This window comes from Numenius arquata, chromosome 7 (assembly GCF_964106895.1).
Source record: "Numenius arquata chromosome 7, bNumArq3.hap1.1, whole genome shotgun sequence".
Lineage (NCBI taxonomy): Eukaryota > Metazoa > Chordata > Aves > Charadriiformes > Scolopacidae > Numenius > Numenius arquata.
Window position 1 is genome coordinate 28,089,054 of NC_133582.1, and position 16,734 is coordinate 28,105,787.

The following is a 16,734-nucleotide window of genomic DNA, read 5'->3' on the forward strand; positions in this document are numbered from 1 at the left end:
GGAGGAGAAATTAAGATGAAAAAGCTCGTGGACTGAGATAAAGAGAGGGAGATCGCTTGCCAAGTGCCATCATGGGCAAAACAGACTTGACCTGGGGAAAACTAATTTAATTTATTGCCAGTTAAAGCAGGTTTGGACAGTGAGAGACAAAGGCCTTCCCCACACCCCCTCTTTCCCAGGCTCAGAGACATCCCCTCACCCCAAATCCCCCACCCCCTCCTGCAAGAGGGGCTTTGGAGGCTGTTTCTTACATTTATTTTCCTCACTCCTCGCTGCCGGGCGCTGTTTTGTCCCTTTTCTTCAAGCCACTTCCCCAGAGGTGCCGCTGGTGTCACGGAGGGTCTGGGCCGCGCCCTGAGGCGGGGCCGCTGGAACCAGCTGGAACCGGCCGGAACCGGCCACACCTGGTGGTTCACAGGCCCCGGGGCTGCCCCTCCACGCAGCACAGCCCCCTGAGGCGAAGGAGCTCGCTTTTAGCCACAAAAACGTCAAGAAACAACATTTTCAAATACGGACAGTTTGATCTCGACTTTAAATTCAATCTCCTCTGGCCCACGGGTAGCGGGGACAGGAGGTTTCACACAGCCCAGCTGTATCAGCCAGATACAACTCCCTTTTTAAGGAACCAATTCTAAAAAATGCATTTGACAGGATTTCTGTTGCAGGTACAGTACCTACAGAAGATGTTACAATGAGGGCTGGTATCGTGGTTTATTGGCACTTGGCCTTGAACATAGGGGTTTTGCCGCTGCCGAGTTGTGTTGCAGCAATCCAAAATCCTTGCTGACATCTGTGCTGCGTCTTTATGTATGTAGTCTATACCATTCAAAGGCATGCACCCAAAGTGAAACCAGGGCTGTAGAAATGATCACCTTCAGGAAAACTGTTCAAATTATAAAGCTATGCCAAGAGCTAGCACAGAGCTCCCTTTGGAGCAGTCATCGCCTGGCCGTATCAGAGTATTTGCCCGGGGGAGTCTGCAGTTTGATCCTGCACACCCACCAGATATTCCCAGATAATCCAATGAGTCATCAAAACATCTTGCACCACCTCATTTCTGAGGTCTCCAGTGTTGACACTAAAGGACTTGTAATGGTTGAGCCCTCTAAAAGAAACACCTCCAAGGGTGACATCCTGGCTCTGCCAAAGCCGGCAGACAAGCTTCAAGTGCCCTCGCTGGGGACAGGATCTCGCTTCAAACACTTGCCTTCACATGGTGCTTTCTGAAAACTGCATTTTAACAACTTTGAAAGGCTTGGGTTTTGAGCAAGATGAGTTCACTTAGTCTCTTTCTATATGTCTACATGGATATTTATAGCAATATAACTGAGCATAATAAATTGGGCAAGCCTAGCCTATCTATTACGAGATATTGTAGGCTCCAGAAGGGATGGTGAGATAAGCTATGGGGATGACTCCTCTGTGAGTCCCCCTGGATATCTGGCTGACATACACCTGCACAGCGTGTATAGGAACAGCTATCCATACCCAAAAGTGCAGAGACTAGTGAGGGTTAACCACACAAGGACATGACACCAATAGTGCTTAGCTGGCCTCCAGGATGAGCACTGACACCGTAACTTCACAGCTGTTTCCTCTCTGGGTTGATTATATTATGAGCAGGCTGGATCCTGCCAGCTGTGCCACATTTACACCCTGCAATCACTGGGACTGGTGAACATGGCTCTCAGTGTCCCTCGGATGCTGTTCAAGAAACAAGGAAAAGCAGCTGCTCCAGACTCTTGTAGCCTAGACCCTAAGGACACCATGTTTGCACATTCACGCTCTCCATCTGTACAGTTTCAGCAATTCCTGTGTCCAATTTCTACTAATCTGAGGGAGACTACAGTTCTGACAGATGCTCATTGCCCGCAGGGGTTACAGGCAACCCTTGAGACCAGCAGCCAAGAGGTGGGAGCCACTTACAGAGTTACCACCCACCTACGCTGTCTTGTGTAACAGACATATGGGGACACTGGGGGCACAAGGGTTGGCTAAAAGTCTTGCAGCAGGTGGAGGCAGAGGAGCTGGGGTAGCTGACATTTCTGTACTGGGATAAGGAAAAGGGGAAGAGCAGGATATTACCTTGCAAGGAGCTGTGAACTCAAGAGTTGGTAAAGGAGCATAGGACATAAAATAAGTGTATTGCAACGCTGTCACACAGTAGACTTCTAAGGCAAGTGAGTGTATTATGGTTAAAGCACAAAGCCATAGGAAAGCAGGGCTCACTGCATCTGTTGCTCATGTGTTTGCTACCATATTTTATTTGGTTCATTAGGCAGACGGGAGAGGGTAACAAGACAGGCATTTATTGTGTTCAAATAACCATTAAGTGAGGCTAATGATCTTTATGGGGATTTATTGCCCAGGTTACGTGGAAGATAAATGCTATGTCACTATACAATCTAAAGCTTGTCGGTGTACAAGTCCTCCTTATCTCTGTTATCTCGTAATGGAGTGAATAATCAAGCATAGGGCTATTAGAGCAGAATAACCTCCTACAAGCTTTCCTGTAAAACACGAGCAATAAGAAAAAAGGTAAGTTTTATTAATCAGTAGTGCTATCTTTAGACCCACTACAGGAGTCCTTTACCACAGGCTATTGGTGATGTCAGCTTCCATATAAAATCTCAATACAATTTCCTGCAAGTTGTAGGTTCTCAGCATCTCTTGGCAACTCTGGACTCTCATATGAGGCAGTTGTGCTTTCTCAACTCGCTTGCAAGGCATCTACAAAAACTTCTGCTGACACTCCATGCTAAAAGCCACAGAAAATCTGTTTGTCCTCGCTTTTCCGTAAACTGAGTATTTTACATGAAAACCCCAATCAGGTATAAGGTAACAATTTATACTCCATCTCCGCAAATATCCCTTGGAAGATGAGCTTTATTAGCACTGTGAAGGATATATCAATTCTTACCCAGGTTTCATGGAAGTTCTCACAAGTATTTCCTCTTACTCTTTTTCTTCTTTCCTTAAAAAATAATTTTGTTTTCCCTTCATCCACTTTACATTGATTCCTATTCTCCCCTGTTAAAGAAGTTTCTTTGTATACTCTGCTTTCTAACAAGAGCCTTTAAAGCCAGCAGTTTTGGCTTCATTTTCTAGGCTCTGTTATTAACTTACATTTTAAGTAATGAGAGCAGTTAACGCAACCATGCTAATACCCCTGGATTTGTTACCGACTTTGCTTCCCCTTAGGCTTCCTTCTCCTTTAACAGCATCTACCACATTGTCCTTTACAGGTGAGTGGCTGCAGTTTCCATAAATCAGGTCCCCTCTTCCTCCTCAGTCAAATCTCTTGTATTTCACGGCGTTTCCAGTGGTTAATGCACAAGCAGAGCATACTCTCCATACCTACAGAATACACAGAATGGAATTCAAATCACCTCTAAACTTTCTTCGGTGTAACAGACCTCTCTGTGACTTGCCCAACTGCAGCCCCAAAAAATGTATTAGGTTTGTTTTAGGCTATTACAAGCTTTTAGCAGTGAAATTTATTATGGCAGAAGACTGACTACTCAGGCACCAACCTGTCTGCTACAAAATACTCGAGGGCATGTAATTGTGTGTTTGAGCATAAAATCAACATTATTCAAATTGTATTTATATGCATTTCATCTGGTTGCCCTTCCTTTATAATTTTAGCCAGCTATTGCCGTCAAGCATATAATTTCCTCTTGGAGTGTATCTGCTTATGCCAGTGGCAAGGGTTAGTCATCACATACGAGAGTTTACAGACGATGTCATTGCAAAGTATGTTCATCCTCACCATTTATTTTTCATAAGCCCCTTTTAAGTTCAAAATAGAACTAGTAGCAGAATAAGACCCATAATTAAAGTACTGCAAGATGTTTCATTGGCTTAAGTGGGAGTTGGATGATAGGAAATTCTGCTTCTGCCAGTCTTCATGATTTCTGATACATAAATTCATATGTGCTACCAGTTTTCTTCTTACAAGTACCTTAGGTAGGTGATCAGCTCTGTACCTGGCTTGTGATTCTCAAGTCAAAAGAATCCTTTTTTTCCCCTTTTTCCTCTACCTAGAAAGAGGGAAGAAAAGTTGAACAATGAAAAGACACACTGCTCAATTTCAAACCATGATTCCTAAGTAGCTTTCTGAAGAAGCCTGGCTTTTTTGACACCACCCCTCCACCCCTCGAATTATATTTGACTGGAATTTTATATAGACACAAAAGTAAAATAAAAGCAAAACATGTTGTTATCTGCTGAGTTATGATTTTATATATATGTATGTATACACATAAATAAGATTTCAAGATAGTGTGGGGAAAAAATCATATGCTGGAATCCAAATCTCCATAGGGGAAGAAACAACTTATCGATTTACATTTTACAAGCTATTCTGCCATCTTTATTCCATGAAAGAGTGAATTTATGCCAAAGTTTCTATGAAGTCGACACTGAAAAGCGCTTTTAGAATGAAAGCAGGCTAACACTTACTTTACCTTTTCCAAAAGCAATGCCATTTTCAAATGTGGGCACGTACAAACCCATACACATGATCTCCAATTTCTCACTCACTACATAGTGAAGCACCCACACAATCATTTAATGCTGCATGTTAGAGCAATTGTAATGGTTGTGACAAAACAGCTTCTTTGTTACAAGATTTCTGAAGGGGTGTAGTATAGTTTTTCGTTTCATCAGAACGTGAGTGTATCACTGGGGATCCAGTTTGATATCTCAGCACAAACTATTTCAAGACAGATTCATTCCAGTTTTTTGTTTCTGTCTGCAACCTGGAAAGCCTCTATTTCATATTATTGACAGAACATTATTATAGAAATATCTTGAACTATAAGACTACATTGACATCACAATTAAAAAAAAAAACACATAAAGATGACAGTATCTCAGTGTATGATGTAACACAATAGTGAAAATGAACTCAGACTATTAAAAAAAAATTTATTAAGATTTTTTTTTTTCCCATGAAAGATTGGTACTACAATCAATGTAACCATTTAATCAGTCAAGTATGTCTGTTATAGGCAGGCACAACATTACAAAACAGGCAAGTACAATGCCCGTTTAAGCAAATACAGTCTGAATATCTATTCATCCACTATTTCTGAAAACAGAATTGTCAGATATCCACCAGGGAAAAAAATGAACTATTTTAGTTTTTCTTTGGCATATTTATCATGACAATGAATTAATTACAGAAGTCTTCTATTGCTGCCAGTGCTGTGAGGAAAAAACTACTAAACGGAAGATTTTATGTCAGAACTCACTTTTAGGACTTGGGCAATCTGGCTAATGTATCAGAACCGGTGACAAATGACAGTTCAGCTGCCAATGCTTCACAAGGCAGACAAGAATTAAATTGTTTTATAATGCAGTTTTGTTGAAGGTATAAAAAGAATTACAGTAAATTTATGCACAGTACATACATATTACACACAGTTATATAAATACCCATGCTGTGGCTGGACTTTAGGAAGTTGCTTTATCAATAAGAAAGCTAGTATCGGACCTCCCAACATCCATTTGATATACATTGCACTTCGCATCCAGTAATATGTTCATTTCTGTACCTCTCTTAAAAATAGATTTAAAACAGAAGCGAAGAATAATATTGAATCTTTCCATAAACTTTGTTTTCTTATTTACATTGTAATATTCCATTATACATAAAGACTGCGTTACGATAACATTATCTTCATAGAGCTTTTTGTAATACATACAAGCTTGAAGCTATTAACATTTTAGTTTGGGAACTGAGATATGACCTATAAGACTATTTAAAAACAATTCTAGCCTTAATTTTCCTCTAGTTTGTTTCACTGAAACCATTCTTTGACACAAAAAAAATTCCTCCTTATTGGGGAGGAGAAAACCAACACGTTTAAACCACCTCTGGATTTCCTTAAACCACTGAGAAACTTAGAAACCATAATAATTTTTGCATAATTATATAGCCACTTCAAAGGCCCATTACTTTTAAATTTAGAACATGAATGACAATTGTGACCATATCTTTAAATTATTTTTTTTGTTTTGAACTTTCAGTTGTTTTTCAAACATGAAACAATGAAAACGCAATCATTATTCATACATAATCTTTGCACAACTGGGAAGAGTTCCTATTTTATTAAGGAAAAAATGAACATGCACACACCCCCATTCACAGAGTGAGAACATAAACTACAGCAGCACTTGTCTCAAGTTATGTTGCACATGGTTGCAATACGGGGTATAAAACAAAGAGTAGAATTTCCAACATCTGTTAAAACACAAAAAACTTATTGTACAAAAAGTCATTCACATTCTTTGCAATGAAGTGAGCAATCAGCTGTTGGTTCAGCTTTCTGGACTCTCCAGCCGGCAAACTCCTCCTTCTATTGCCACGGACTGTCCTGCCACAGCTCCAGGAGGGAGTCTTGAAATGTGAGTCTGTGGAAAAGTCAAGAGAGTACTATCAAGTGAGAAGAGAGGCAAAATTATGCAGGGCACAAAGCAGGCTTGCAAGTATTGAACAATTAAGCTGCTCCATCACTGAAGTCTGAGGGCAAACTACAAAGCAACTTGAAAAGCTGCAAACAACTGGGATTCTTTTTTTATTTTGTTTGCGTTAATGTTTAACACATGAAGAGAAGGACCATGACAGATGTGTATAAAAGGTAAATTGGATGACCCAGTGCACTGAAAGTAGAAGAAAGGAATATCCAGCGAGAAGAGAAAAGAAAAATAACTGTGGCATTCCATGGTTTATAAGTCTATTTCTTAGGGAGATTCAAAAAAGTTCAGTACTGCGTACAGAAATACACCTTACAGAAGTCTTAGACACAATAAACTACGTGACAAACTAACGCTTCAGAGCATAAGGCAACTGCCATGATAAGGATGCAAAGCAGAAATTTCTCTGCATAAAGTACCTACTCATCCAACTAAAAAAAACCAAAAGCCTCCTCTAAAATATTTGCTGCCAACTGTCAAATAAACGGACCCAAAAAGTGAGTGATGCTGCTTCTGTTAACAGGCATTTTTTCCATGGAGAATTTTTAAAAGCAGACCTTTGAGATGGCTTTCTAATATTTCGGCCACAAAGTAAAAGCCAGAAAGTGGGTGCGTGTGTTTGTGTACACAAAAGTTCATCTTAGAACTCTATTGTAACTCAGTGACACTAAAAATCTGTGAAAGATCCTTTATATTCTGAGGGGTATTTTATTACTGATGAGCAAAAGCATTCACTTACTAAAAGATAATTTGACTGACTGTTATAATGACATTTTTCCCCCCTTTGCACAGGCTTTTAATACTGTGGAAACTGCTTATGTTCTCATCCACACTGTTGATTTTGAGCTACAGCAAGAACCATTTACAGATTCATCAATTGCTTTCGTATAGGGCCAAGTGGCTAAAGCAGAGTTTAAATGAAACAAAAAAAAAAAAAAAAAGAGCCAGAAGCATGTTTCTACAAACTTTACTGTTTCCTACTTTTGGAGCTGCAGAGCAGGCTCTGGTAAAACATAAAAAAGAGCCTTAGTGGAACTCTAAAATGCAATAGGGCTGATAACAGCATTTCTGCAGGCTTGAGGCAGAACGTGGCCATGGCAGGGACTCCCCAGCTCAAGCTATGCTCCATCCTGCCTCCCACCAAAGCAGGAGCGCTGGCCTTCATTCCCCTCATGAGTTACCAGTTTCACCAAGTGATTCATTAACGTACAGACAATATAATGCTTAAACAATTATTAAGTTAGGATCTAGAAATGATTCCTACTACAACATAAAGCTCACAACATAGAAGTTGCAGGCATTTAGAAATTATAGCTTCCTGTAAGTGCAGCCAACTACTTATTTAAGTTTTTGTAAGAACATTATCCCATTTACAATATTTAAGTGCTGCAAAATGTGTAACAAAAAGCATAGATGTAAAAGTCCAGTGAAAATAACTTGCACTAATTGAGCAGAAAGTGATATCAGACTGTAACCACAATTCATTGCATCGAAGAGACCATTTGTATCTCAGAGGCAGCTTCTTTTAATTCCTTTCTTGATAAGGATATCCTGGTGTCTGCTCTTAGGTGGTCTTGTTTTCAGTTAAATTACAGAATGAGATTTAATTAAAAACATTTAAAAGTTTTCATTTTACTGCTAAAACTTTGATCTCTGGCCTTCCTGCTTGATATATGAACATCTTCCTACTTTCAGAACAATTTTGGTTACGACCCTGATTTACCACTTCAAGAAGAAAAGACTCCTTTCAAATCTGTTACAGTTTCCCCCAAAATGTAACTGACAATTTTTGGAGATGTTATTTCATAAGTTTAAAGAAAGAAAAAAAAATTAAAGGAAGAAAAACAAGCGGAAGAAGGGTATTTTTTATTTTATGACCAACAGAACCAAGACATTTTTCCAGGTCTGTGAAAATTTCTAAATGGAAAGTGAGACAGGATGGCAGTGTAAAAGCAGCATTGTTTGATGGCCAGAGTAGCACTTTTCCTCAGTGGAAGAATGCCACTGATGGTTTAGTGAGATACTGCAATCAAAGCAAACCAGCAGTCCACTGTATGGCAGGCATCATTTATAAATCAGATGGCTTATGCAGTCATCAGTCAGAATTATTAGCAGATCATTGCAGCAATACAAGAGGCCGAAGGATGCTGCCGAGAGGCATAAGAGAGGAAGCTCATTACTGAAACAGTAGAAAAATTAGCAGTATCACAATTATAATGAATCTCATAATCAATGTTTTTCATTATAACTACAACAGACCTGATTTGTGTAAATTAGTTTTCTGACTCAAGTTAGGAATTAACCTTTTGCAGAGGCTTGACTTAGCCCACAACCCAAAGTTAAATGCCTAACAGACCCTTATGTAATTACCGGAGCAAATGTGAGTCTTCCTTGGATCAACATGCAATTTATAGATCTTGTTATTTTAAGAAGTTAGTTAAGCATAATATCCAGTAAGTTTTTGAGCAAGGAAAGGAAAATATACAAGAGGAGATAAGCACGTAGTCAATATCTATCGATATATTATCAAGTAGTAGTATCATTGTCAAAACACATTTCCTAAACAAAAAGTTGTTTCTATAAAAGGAAAAACATGTTTCCCATACAAAAGACCCCAAACCACTATACACTAGCATCTGCACATTTCCATTTACAGAAACACCCAAACCACATATAACAAAACCTTTCTTAAAGCCTTTACTTGCATCCTGTTTATTTGCATACTTTATATGATGGAGCAAATACAGATGCTGTTTTACACTGACTACTTATTACTTTCACCAATGGCTGCCGTATGTAGAACAAATACAAGACAGATCTAAGATGAGTGTTTAAAATATGTTACCTAGTAAGTAATACAAAAGAGTAACATTGCCATGTCAAGAGAACTTCAGATAAAATCCCAAATGAATTCTTAGAATTATCTCCCCCTTGTTCTTAGCCATAGGAACAAACTCTAGTAAATAAAAAGAAAGATCAAAGAACATTTAGTATTTTTAAATGCAACCACAGAACTTATTTGTACAGTTTGCTACATTTTTATATCCCAGCATTATATTTTACATTAAGTCCAGATTGTACAGTGGATTAGGTTTACATTTTAAAAACATAAAAATAAAAAGCAAACAAAAAAGAACAACACTGGAAAGCTTTTAATTGAATTTGATTAGTCTGTCAGCTTTACAAGTTGAATGAACCCACATCTGGGGAAAATTCTGCCTGGGAGCACAAAAAACAGGAAAAGAAAAAGTTTTCCTGAAGTAATCCTCCACTCAGCTTCATGGAAGCCTCTCTTTGAGGAAATCATATGCCAAGGAAAGGTAGACTAAGAACGACAAGGCTACCCATATCTTCCGCTCCATAAATAGAAATTTAACTGTCTCTGAGAATATTCTGATTTGATTTGCTTTCCTAGAGAAAAGTGAGGTTGGTGAGGGCCTAGCAGGAGCAGAGATCCCGACAGGTAGGAAACCAGTTAGTCACAGATCTTTGTCCACAGCTTAAAGAAGGAACCTCGTGCCCACAGTTCAAAAGGAAAAAAGGCAAATGCTACATTAAATACTTGATTTTGCTTCCCACCTTTCCATAAAGCACAAACAAGCTAAGCAACCTTCAGACACTGATTCTTGCTCCATGTATTTGCCATCCAAACACACAATGTTCCCCTCTTTCCCTCCTAACGAAACCAAAACCACAGAGCAACCCCAACCCCAGTCCTGCAGACATCGTCTGTGGAACATTACTATCTCTCAGTCCCTTTTGATGTACGCTAGAAAGTTTCCCACTACCCTTCAAGTCCAAAACTAATAGATCTCTCTGCCCTGGAATAAGTGTTAACTGCTACAGGGACAATGTATGGTTTCTTTTCCTCATGAACATTTGATCTATTTTTCAAGTTACATATTTTTAGTATACCTTTTTTAAAGAAAATAAAACAAACCTACAAGTTGTGCCAAGACTTACTTGCCAAGACTTTACTCCATGTCTCATAGACAAAGATTCGGAAACAACTTTGAGACCAACTAGTATCAAAAAGATTTCTTTTTTAGTCTTCAAAGAGCTACTCTGCTTTTATTCACATAAAAGCATTAGTTTGTCACAACAGTTTCTTTTTTTTTTTTTTTTTCATTGAAAGCATAAATACAATGTAAGATGAATATAAAGTTTAAGCCAAAAGACAGTGCTGCATGAGAAAACTAAAGTCAATCAAATGCTGCCAAGAGGACAGAGTACAACTACCAGATGGCAGCACATTCAGTTCTTAAGCAAATCTAGGGAGTACTTCATGTGTTTAGCTTTCTTATTACATGCTCAGGATGTGCTTTGGACAGAATCATTTATAAAACAAACTTTTTCCATTCATTACTCCATTGAGATGAAATATAATGAAAGACCAAGGACACCATATACTGAATGAAATAGCTTTCTACAACTTTACTCCTTAAAGAAAAGTACCACCATACCCATGTATTTAGAAATTCCTAGCTGGGTGCACGCTTCCACCATGAGAACCATCTGGCCATGCAATCTCAATTTATTTTCTAGGCGGTAATAGCCCATTTTGGCAGCAACAGCTATCCTCTACTGCTCTGTCTCCTGGGAAGCCCTCCTCCAACATCGTTTGTGTATACCTGCCATATGACAGGAGAAGGTGCCCCGCAAAATACTGGCAACTGCTGCTGTCAGAATATCCCACGTGCAACTCATTTGGGGAAATCTTAAAGAAGAAAAAAAAAAAAGGGGGGGGGTGCGAAGGGGGCTCCAAAATGATTGTCCTTTTGTTGGCAGAAAGACAGATCTACTGACAGTGGGCTTCTGGCTCTCAGGCACTGAGAATACTGATTCTACATACAGGTTGCTTAGGAAGCTAACAGTTTTCCAAGCTCAAATTCATTCTGTGGCTTAAGTATATTACTGTACACTATTTATGTATCTAGAAACATTAATAGAATGCATTAGGAAAAAAATCACATTTTAAGAAAGTTGAAAACAAAAACATCTTAATCTCCCTAAATCATTCATACACGTATTTAGACAGTCTAAAGCCGTGTACCAACTAATCATCTATTCAGCTCAGTCCCAGGTTTTTGTAGAGGTATTCTAAAATACTGCCATATATCTTAAAATGTGATTTTTACCATTCTGAATTACAGGTGCTAAGTCGGGTTATTGCATTTATATTTGCATACCTGGATACACAATCCCACAATCCCATCTTCTCTGCTCTGTTCTAAAGTATGTCAGACAAATATGAGGAGAGTTCCAGAACTATTTGCTTTATGCAAGAATTCAACCCAAAAAACTTATCTTCCCATCTCAGAGCCCTTAATTTCCATGAAGGTCTGCAAGCCAAATATTTCAACCAGTATCTTAGCACCGAAGGTTATTTCCAGCAAATACAAATACCTTATTTTTATGAGAGAACTGGATGCTCTACTGTATGCACAGATTTCAAGTGAAAATTTCTGATTCCCCAGTCTCCAGACAAAAGTGCAGATTAAAGAAAAAAAAAAAAGAGTATAAATGACATATACTCTTCCTCTTTCATGAAGTTAAAAGACTCTCTGTAATCCAAAATGAATGGCTGAATTATTTGACTTCGTATTTTTGTTAACTAAACAGGCTCAGTAAATTTTTCCACTAATTTTCAAATTAGAATTAGGATTCTTCCAAGATGTGTTTCTTCACCCAGTGAGCACTGGATTACTGCCCTTCTCCTGACAGAGGGCTTTCACAGACTTTTTACTCACAAAGTGAGATACAGAAGCCCATCCTCAGAAAACCAGCAACAGTCACTACAATCAATGTTTGTCATATGTATCACTTCAAACATAGAAGTAATTTTTCTAAATTTTACAGTCTTAATAAAGGCGGATATATCCGATTACAACACCTAACACCTCAACAGGAAAAGTGAACTGGAAATGGTCTCCCTGTCCACTATGTTTTCTCATACTGGAAAATGAAATTAAGTGTCAAAGATAAAAGTTTGTTTGTGTATTACAACCGCAACATTTGGTGTAGACAGCAGTTGCTGATGGATGTTTTCAAGCACAGCAATATGCAGCCCTCTCCACCACCGTTACCCCATACCTTGCAAAGCGACTTGAATTTGGTTCATTAGAAAATGGAAAGAATGGCATATGTTGCTTTGCAATATTAAAAACTGCCATAACATAAAGCTTAGTAATTCATATTATAAGAACTGACTATCTGCCAAAGACAGATTTAAACTGGCAACTGAATTGGATTACATTCAATATTACAAATAGATTTTTAGAAATTTGCTGTCTAGGTCACCTAGCTGTTACAAAAATTAAAACCTATGAAGCTTAACTACAAGGATATCTCAAAAGTATTGGAACATTTACAATAATTGTAAAAGTTAGCAACATTTATAAACAGATCATATAGTAAATTTCTACATACTAAGAACTACAGTGAGCTGACAAATTATTTCAAATACCTATACATAACACAGGACCAAAACTGCATATTGTTGGTATTAAGACTGGATCTTTCAGTGGAAAGAAAGCACTCTGACTTCAAACATGACTGAAAACACAGCGAGGAAGTACCTATTTTCAAGCAAAAATTTCACCCACCACCAACTACTCTCAATCACTAAGATAAGATATGAAACTTGGGAGATCCAGGAAAAGAGTTCTGTGGCGCATTCTGCCCACTTATACTTTCTTTCCATGGAATACTGTGGGCCTCGAGTGAAGAAATACTCTGCAGACCCTGCCTGAGATAAAAGGGCTCCTGCTTGATTATGCACAGATACACAACACTGAATCAAAGAAAGGCTGCCTATCCATAACCAGAACCTTCAAGAGATGCAGTTGGTATATGAATTGACATTGCTGGCATACGCTGCACAGTCATTTGAGATACAAGAACTTCTTTCCCTTTGCAGCCTTCTCCATTGGGCAAGCAGACAAGGCTCTAGAAGATATGAAGACTATGTAACTAAGAGGAGTCAATTATTTGTAACCTACCCACTAAACTCCTTTCCTTCTCATTCTCCACATACATCTAAAATCACATTATGGATGAATTCAAGGAGTTATTTCTCCCCCTCTCGAATTACACAGCAGAAGGTCTCAAAGCCCTTCATGCAAACTGACACTTAAACTGCTCTACCAAATGCTACACCAACCGTTAAGACCTCAAATACTGCACATTGCCTGCAACAGTATGGACAGAACTCCAGGAAGCAACTTTCTTCCAACAGCTACTTTCCCAATGGTGACAATACAATTGCTTAAGCTCTCAGAATGTAACCTCGTTGGTTCAGGAAAATTGGAAGTGATCAATTGAAAGCTGCCAGAGTATCTTTAAAAAGGTCAGAGCTCTGGTAACAGGATGACCTTCTTAGCTGATGCTATGATCAGCTGTTGGATCTATTATGGATCCATAAAAAACATCTGGAGGGTTATTCTGAAGGCTAGTGTCTCAGAAAGACAAGAAAGTTTGGGCACGAAATCTAAAAGAGCTAACTGCTTATCAACGATTTTTAATTCATATCAAGTAATTCATGAGTCAACATCACAATAACAAAAAAGAAAAAAACATACCTCCTCAGTATATGAAGTTATTTACTCTTCCGGTCCTTCAATCTAGAAGTCTTAACCTTTGCTGATGCAGCAATTACTGCTACAAAAGGAGGCAGGTAAGTGCAGAGGAAGTCCATAGACTAATATTTCCTTTCTATTCTCATGGCTGCAGCCAGGAACTTTCACAGCAGCCTAGAATATTCTTACAGTCTCACTAATGGCTATAAATATTTGAGTGTCAGCTTATGTGACAATTCTGCCATCATATAGATGGCAATGCAGGAGCTTGTTTCAGGAGATCTCGGGAAATCCATTCATCTTCCCAAAGAACAAGCCTAATTTGAAATAATCTGGTATGGTATTGCTTCAGGAAAGAAGTTGGACTGGCAACTTCTAAAACACAATATATCTGTCCCTTAAGCTCATCGTAGCTGAGGCTCACAGGCACCAGACTGGATAACTTGTATTAATAGGTGGTATAGGTCTGTCCCAAGAAGTATATGAAAAAGTTTGCTTCCACATCCAGTATGTGACAAACACTTTCACCAAGTGATTATGAAACTGCCCATGTCCAGGAGGAATGACAAGAAACAAAGAGTACAGTTGAACCAGCAAGCATATGTTCCGATTAGCTGCTTGTGCCAGTGATCTATGTGTTGAAGGGCATAAGAATCAGAGGGAACTCAATGAGATATCCACTATACAGTAGTGGAGATGACATTGCCGGCGCTATCAGTGGTGGAGGAGCTGAAACACTTTCAGTGTTGAGAGAGAGCTAAAGGCAAGTAACAGAGCACACAACCAGAGATGACTGTGTCAGCAATAAGGTGTGAACTTAGTTCATCTGGCGAGCCTCCACAGTATTTTTAAAGTAACATTCAACCAAACATTTTGAACCAACATTCAACAGGAAACAGTGACTTTTCCAGGCAACTGGTTTTCCAAAAAAAGACTCGACACCTTCCAGAAAGCATGCTCTAAATCAAACAGTTATTAGTCACAGTGCAAAATTGCTCCACAGCTCTTGCAGGCTCAGCCATTTCATGCTGGTGAGTTAGCATTCAGGCAGCCTAAGCTGGAGGTGAGTGGCCGGTTGCAGGGCCCAGTCTTTTTTAAACTGGGAGGAAAACAACCCTTCTTTCAAGGTTACTTCCAAACCAGTATTTGGAGAGTTCACAGTGTTAACGGCCAGAAGCACCAGCAGGTCAGGGCATACAAACCACTTAATGTCTCTGATCCCACTTCCCTGTCCCACTTTTCTTTTCAGGAGTTACTGATAGTTAATTGGTTGACTGTTTTTCCACCTCTCCAGCGTACCAGGGTCTGCAGATGAGCTGGTGTCTAGCCTGTAAGTGTCCAAGTGCCTTGTGAGAAATGCCTCCTATATCACCATGATCTTCATGTGGGCTTCAGGAGCTAGGTCCTGTTATGAAACGCATTAACCACCAATGCAAAAAGAATCACACTATAAAGCAGGATCTTTTTTTTTTTTCCTTAGTATGTACCCCTTTACATAATTATGATTCTATTATTAGTCTAATTCATAACAGTAGACACTTTAAAACCTTCTCACTTTCTAAAAGTCTTGCTACGAAAATATGTTTTCATGTCCATTAAATTGAACCAGCACAAAATCAGCCACTGTGACAATCTCTTGGTTTAAGAATAAAAATTGAGTCCTAGATTGATGAAAGAAATAAAAACTGAAGCTCTTTAGCACCCTAGAAAAACAGGAAAGGAAGATGTTTCTCTACAAGCTGCTGCCTGATCATTTTCCAATGGTACTCATAAACCAGTGATATTTTATACTTTTATGAATTCTTACACCATTATTCTTGCATGGCAAGCACTCAAAATTAATTGTACCAAAACAGTTACTCTATTAAAGAAAAGGGATATTATTTTTTTTTAAACTTACAATGCATTGTGTTCTATTTCAAGCCCAGTTTTCCATCTATAACTTAGCCCTAGTCGTAGCAGAATAAAATTCCAGCTTTTATGACAGAATGCTTTTTTTGATCAATAGAAGTCAGCAGCAAAAGCATTTGTGGTTTTTCTCTGGAAAGCATTTGTGGCCACAGACTCAAAGGAGGAAGAAAGGGAGGGGGATTAACTCTTCAATGAAGGTCAAAAACATAATTTAAAAGTGAACCAAGAAGAGCAGCTGTGTCTGTCAGCGCAATCAAGATTACCAGCTGGAGAATTTACCAGCAGTATGAAAACAATGCACACCAGATGTCAAACGTTGCAACTGCGAGTAGGAAAACATCTCTGGGCATGGCACTGTCATGCTAGTAGTCATTACCAGACAGATTTCATATTTAGCATTTATTTATTAATTAGACAGATACTACCAGGAAGAAACAAGAATATTTTGAGCTTGCAGTGTAAGCCAGAGGCAGGTGTGCACACTGTAAGAATTTAACACTGTGCATTCTCGTAATTCTCCTTATTTCACTGTGAACACAAAGTAATTACTTCTAAACTAACTAGTGAATACTAGAACATCTGGAGCTGAGCTTGCTTTAGCTCCACTCAGTTCAGTCTGAGCTTTTAAGCTTGAGTTTGGAATCTTTTCTAATAAATCTAAAATAAATATTAAGAAAACAAGCAAAACCACACCTTATTCCATGGATAATCAACTGGAAAGAACTTTACATAAGCCATGAAAGCGAGTACTTCAATAACACCT

At 38.7% G+C, this 16,734-nt stretch overlaps 1 protein-coding gene across 1 annotated transcript in view; it reads right to left on the reverse strand.

Annotated features, from left to right (window-relative positions):
- Positions 1 to 4,349: 4,349 nt before the first annotated feature.
- TASP1 (taspase 1) overlaps positions 4,350 to 16,734 on the reverse strand; it is an 86,111-nt gene continuing 73,726 nt past the window's right edge. The window contains exon 14 of the mRNA XM_074150473.1: positions 4,350 to 6,420. Within this exon, the coding sequence (XP_074006574.1) occupies positions 6,328 to 6,420 (93 nt within the window). The 3' untranslated portion in view covers positions 4,350 to 6,327. The remainder of the gene's footprint in view (positions 6,421 to 16,734) is intronic.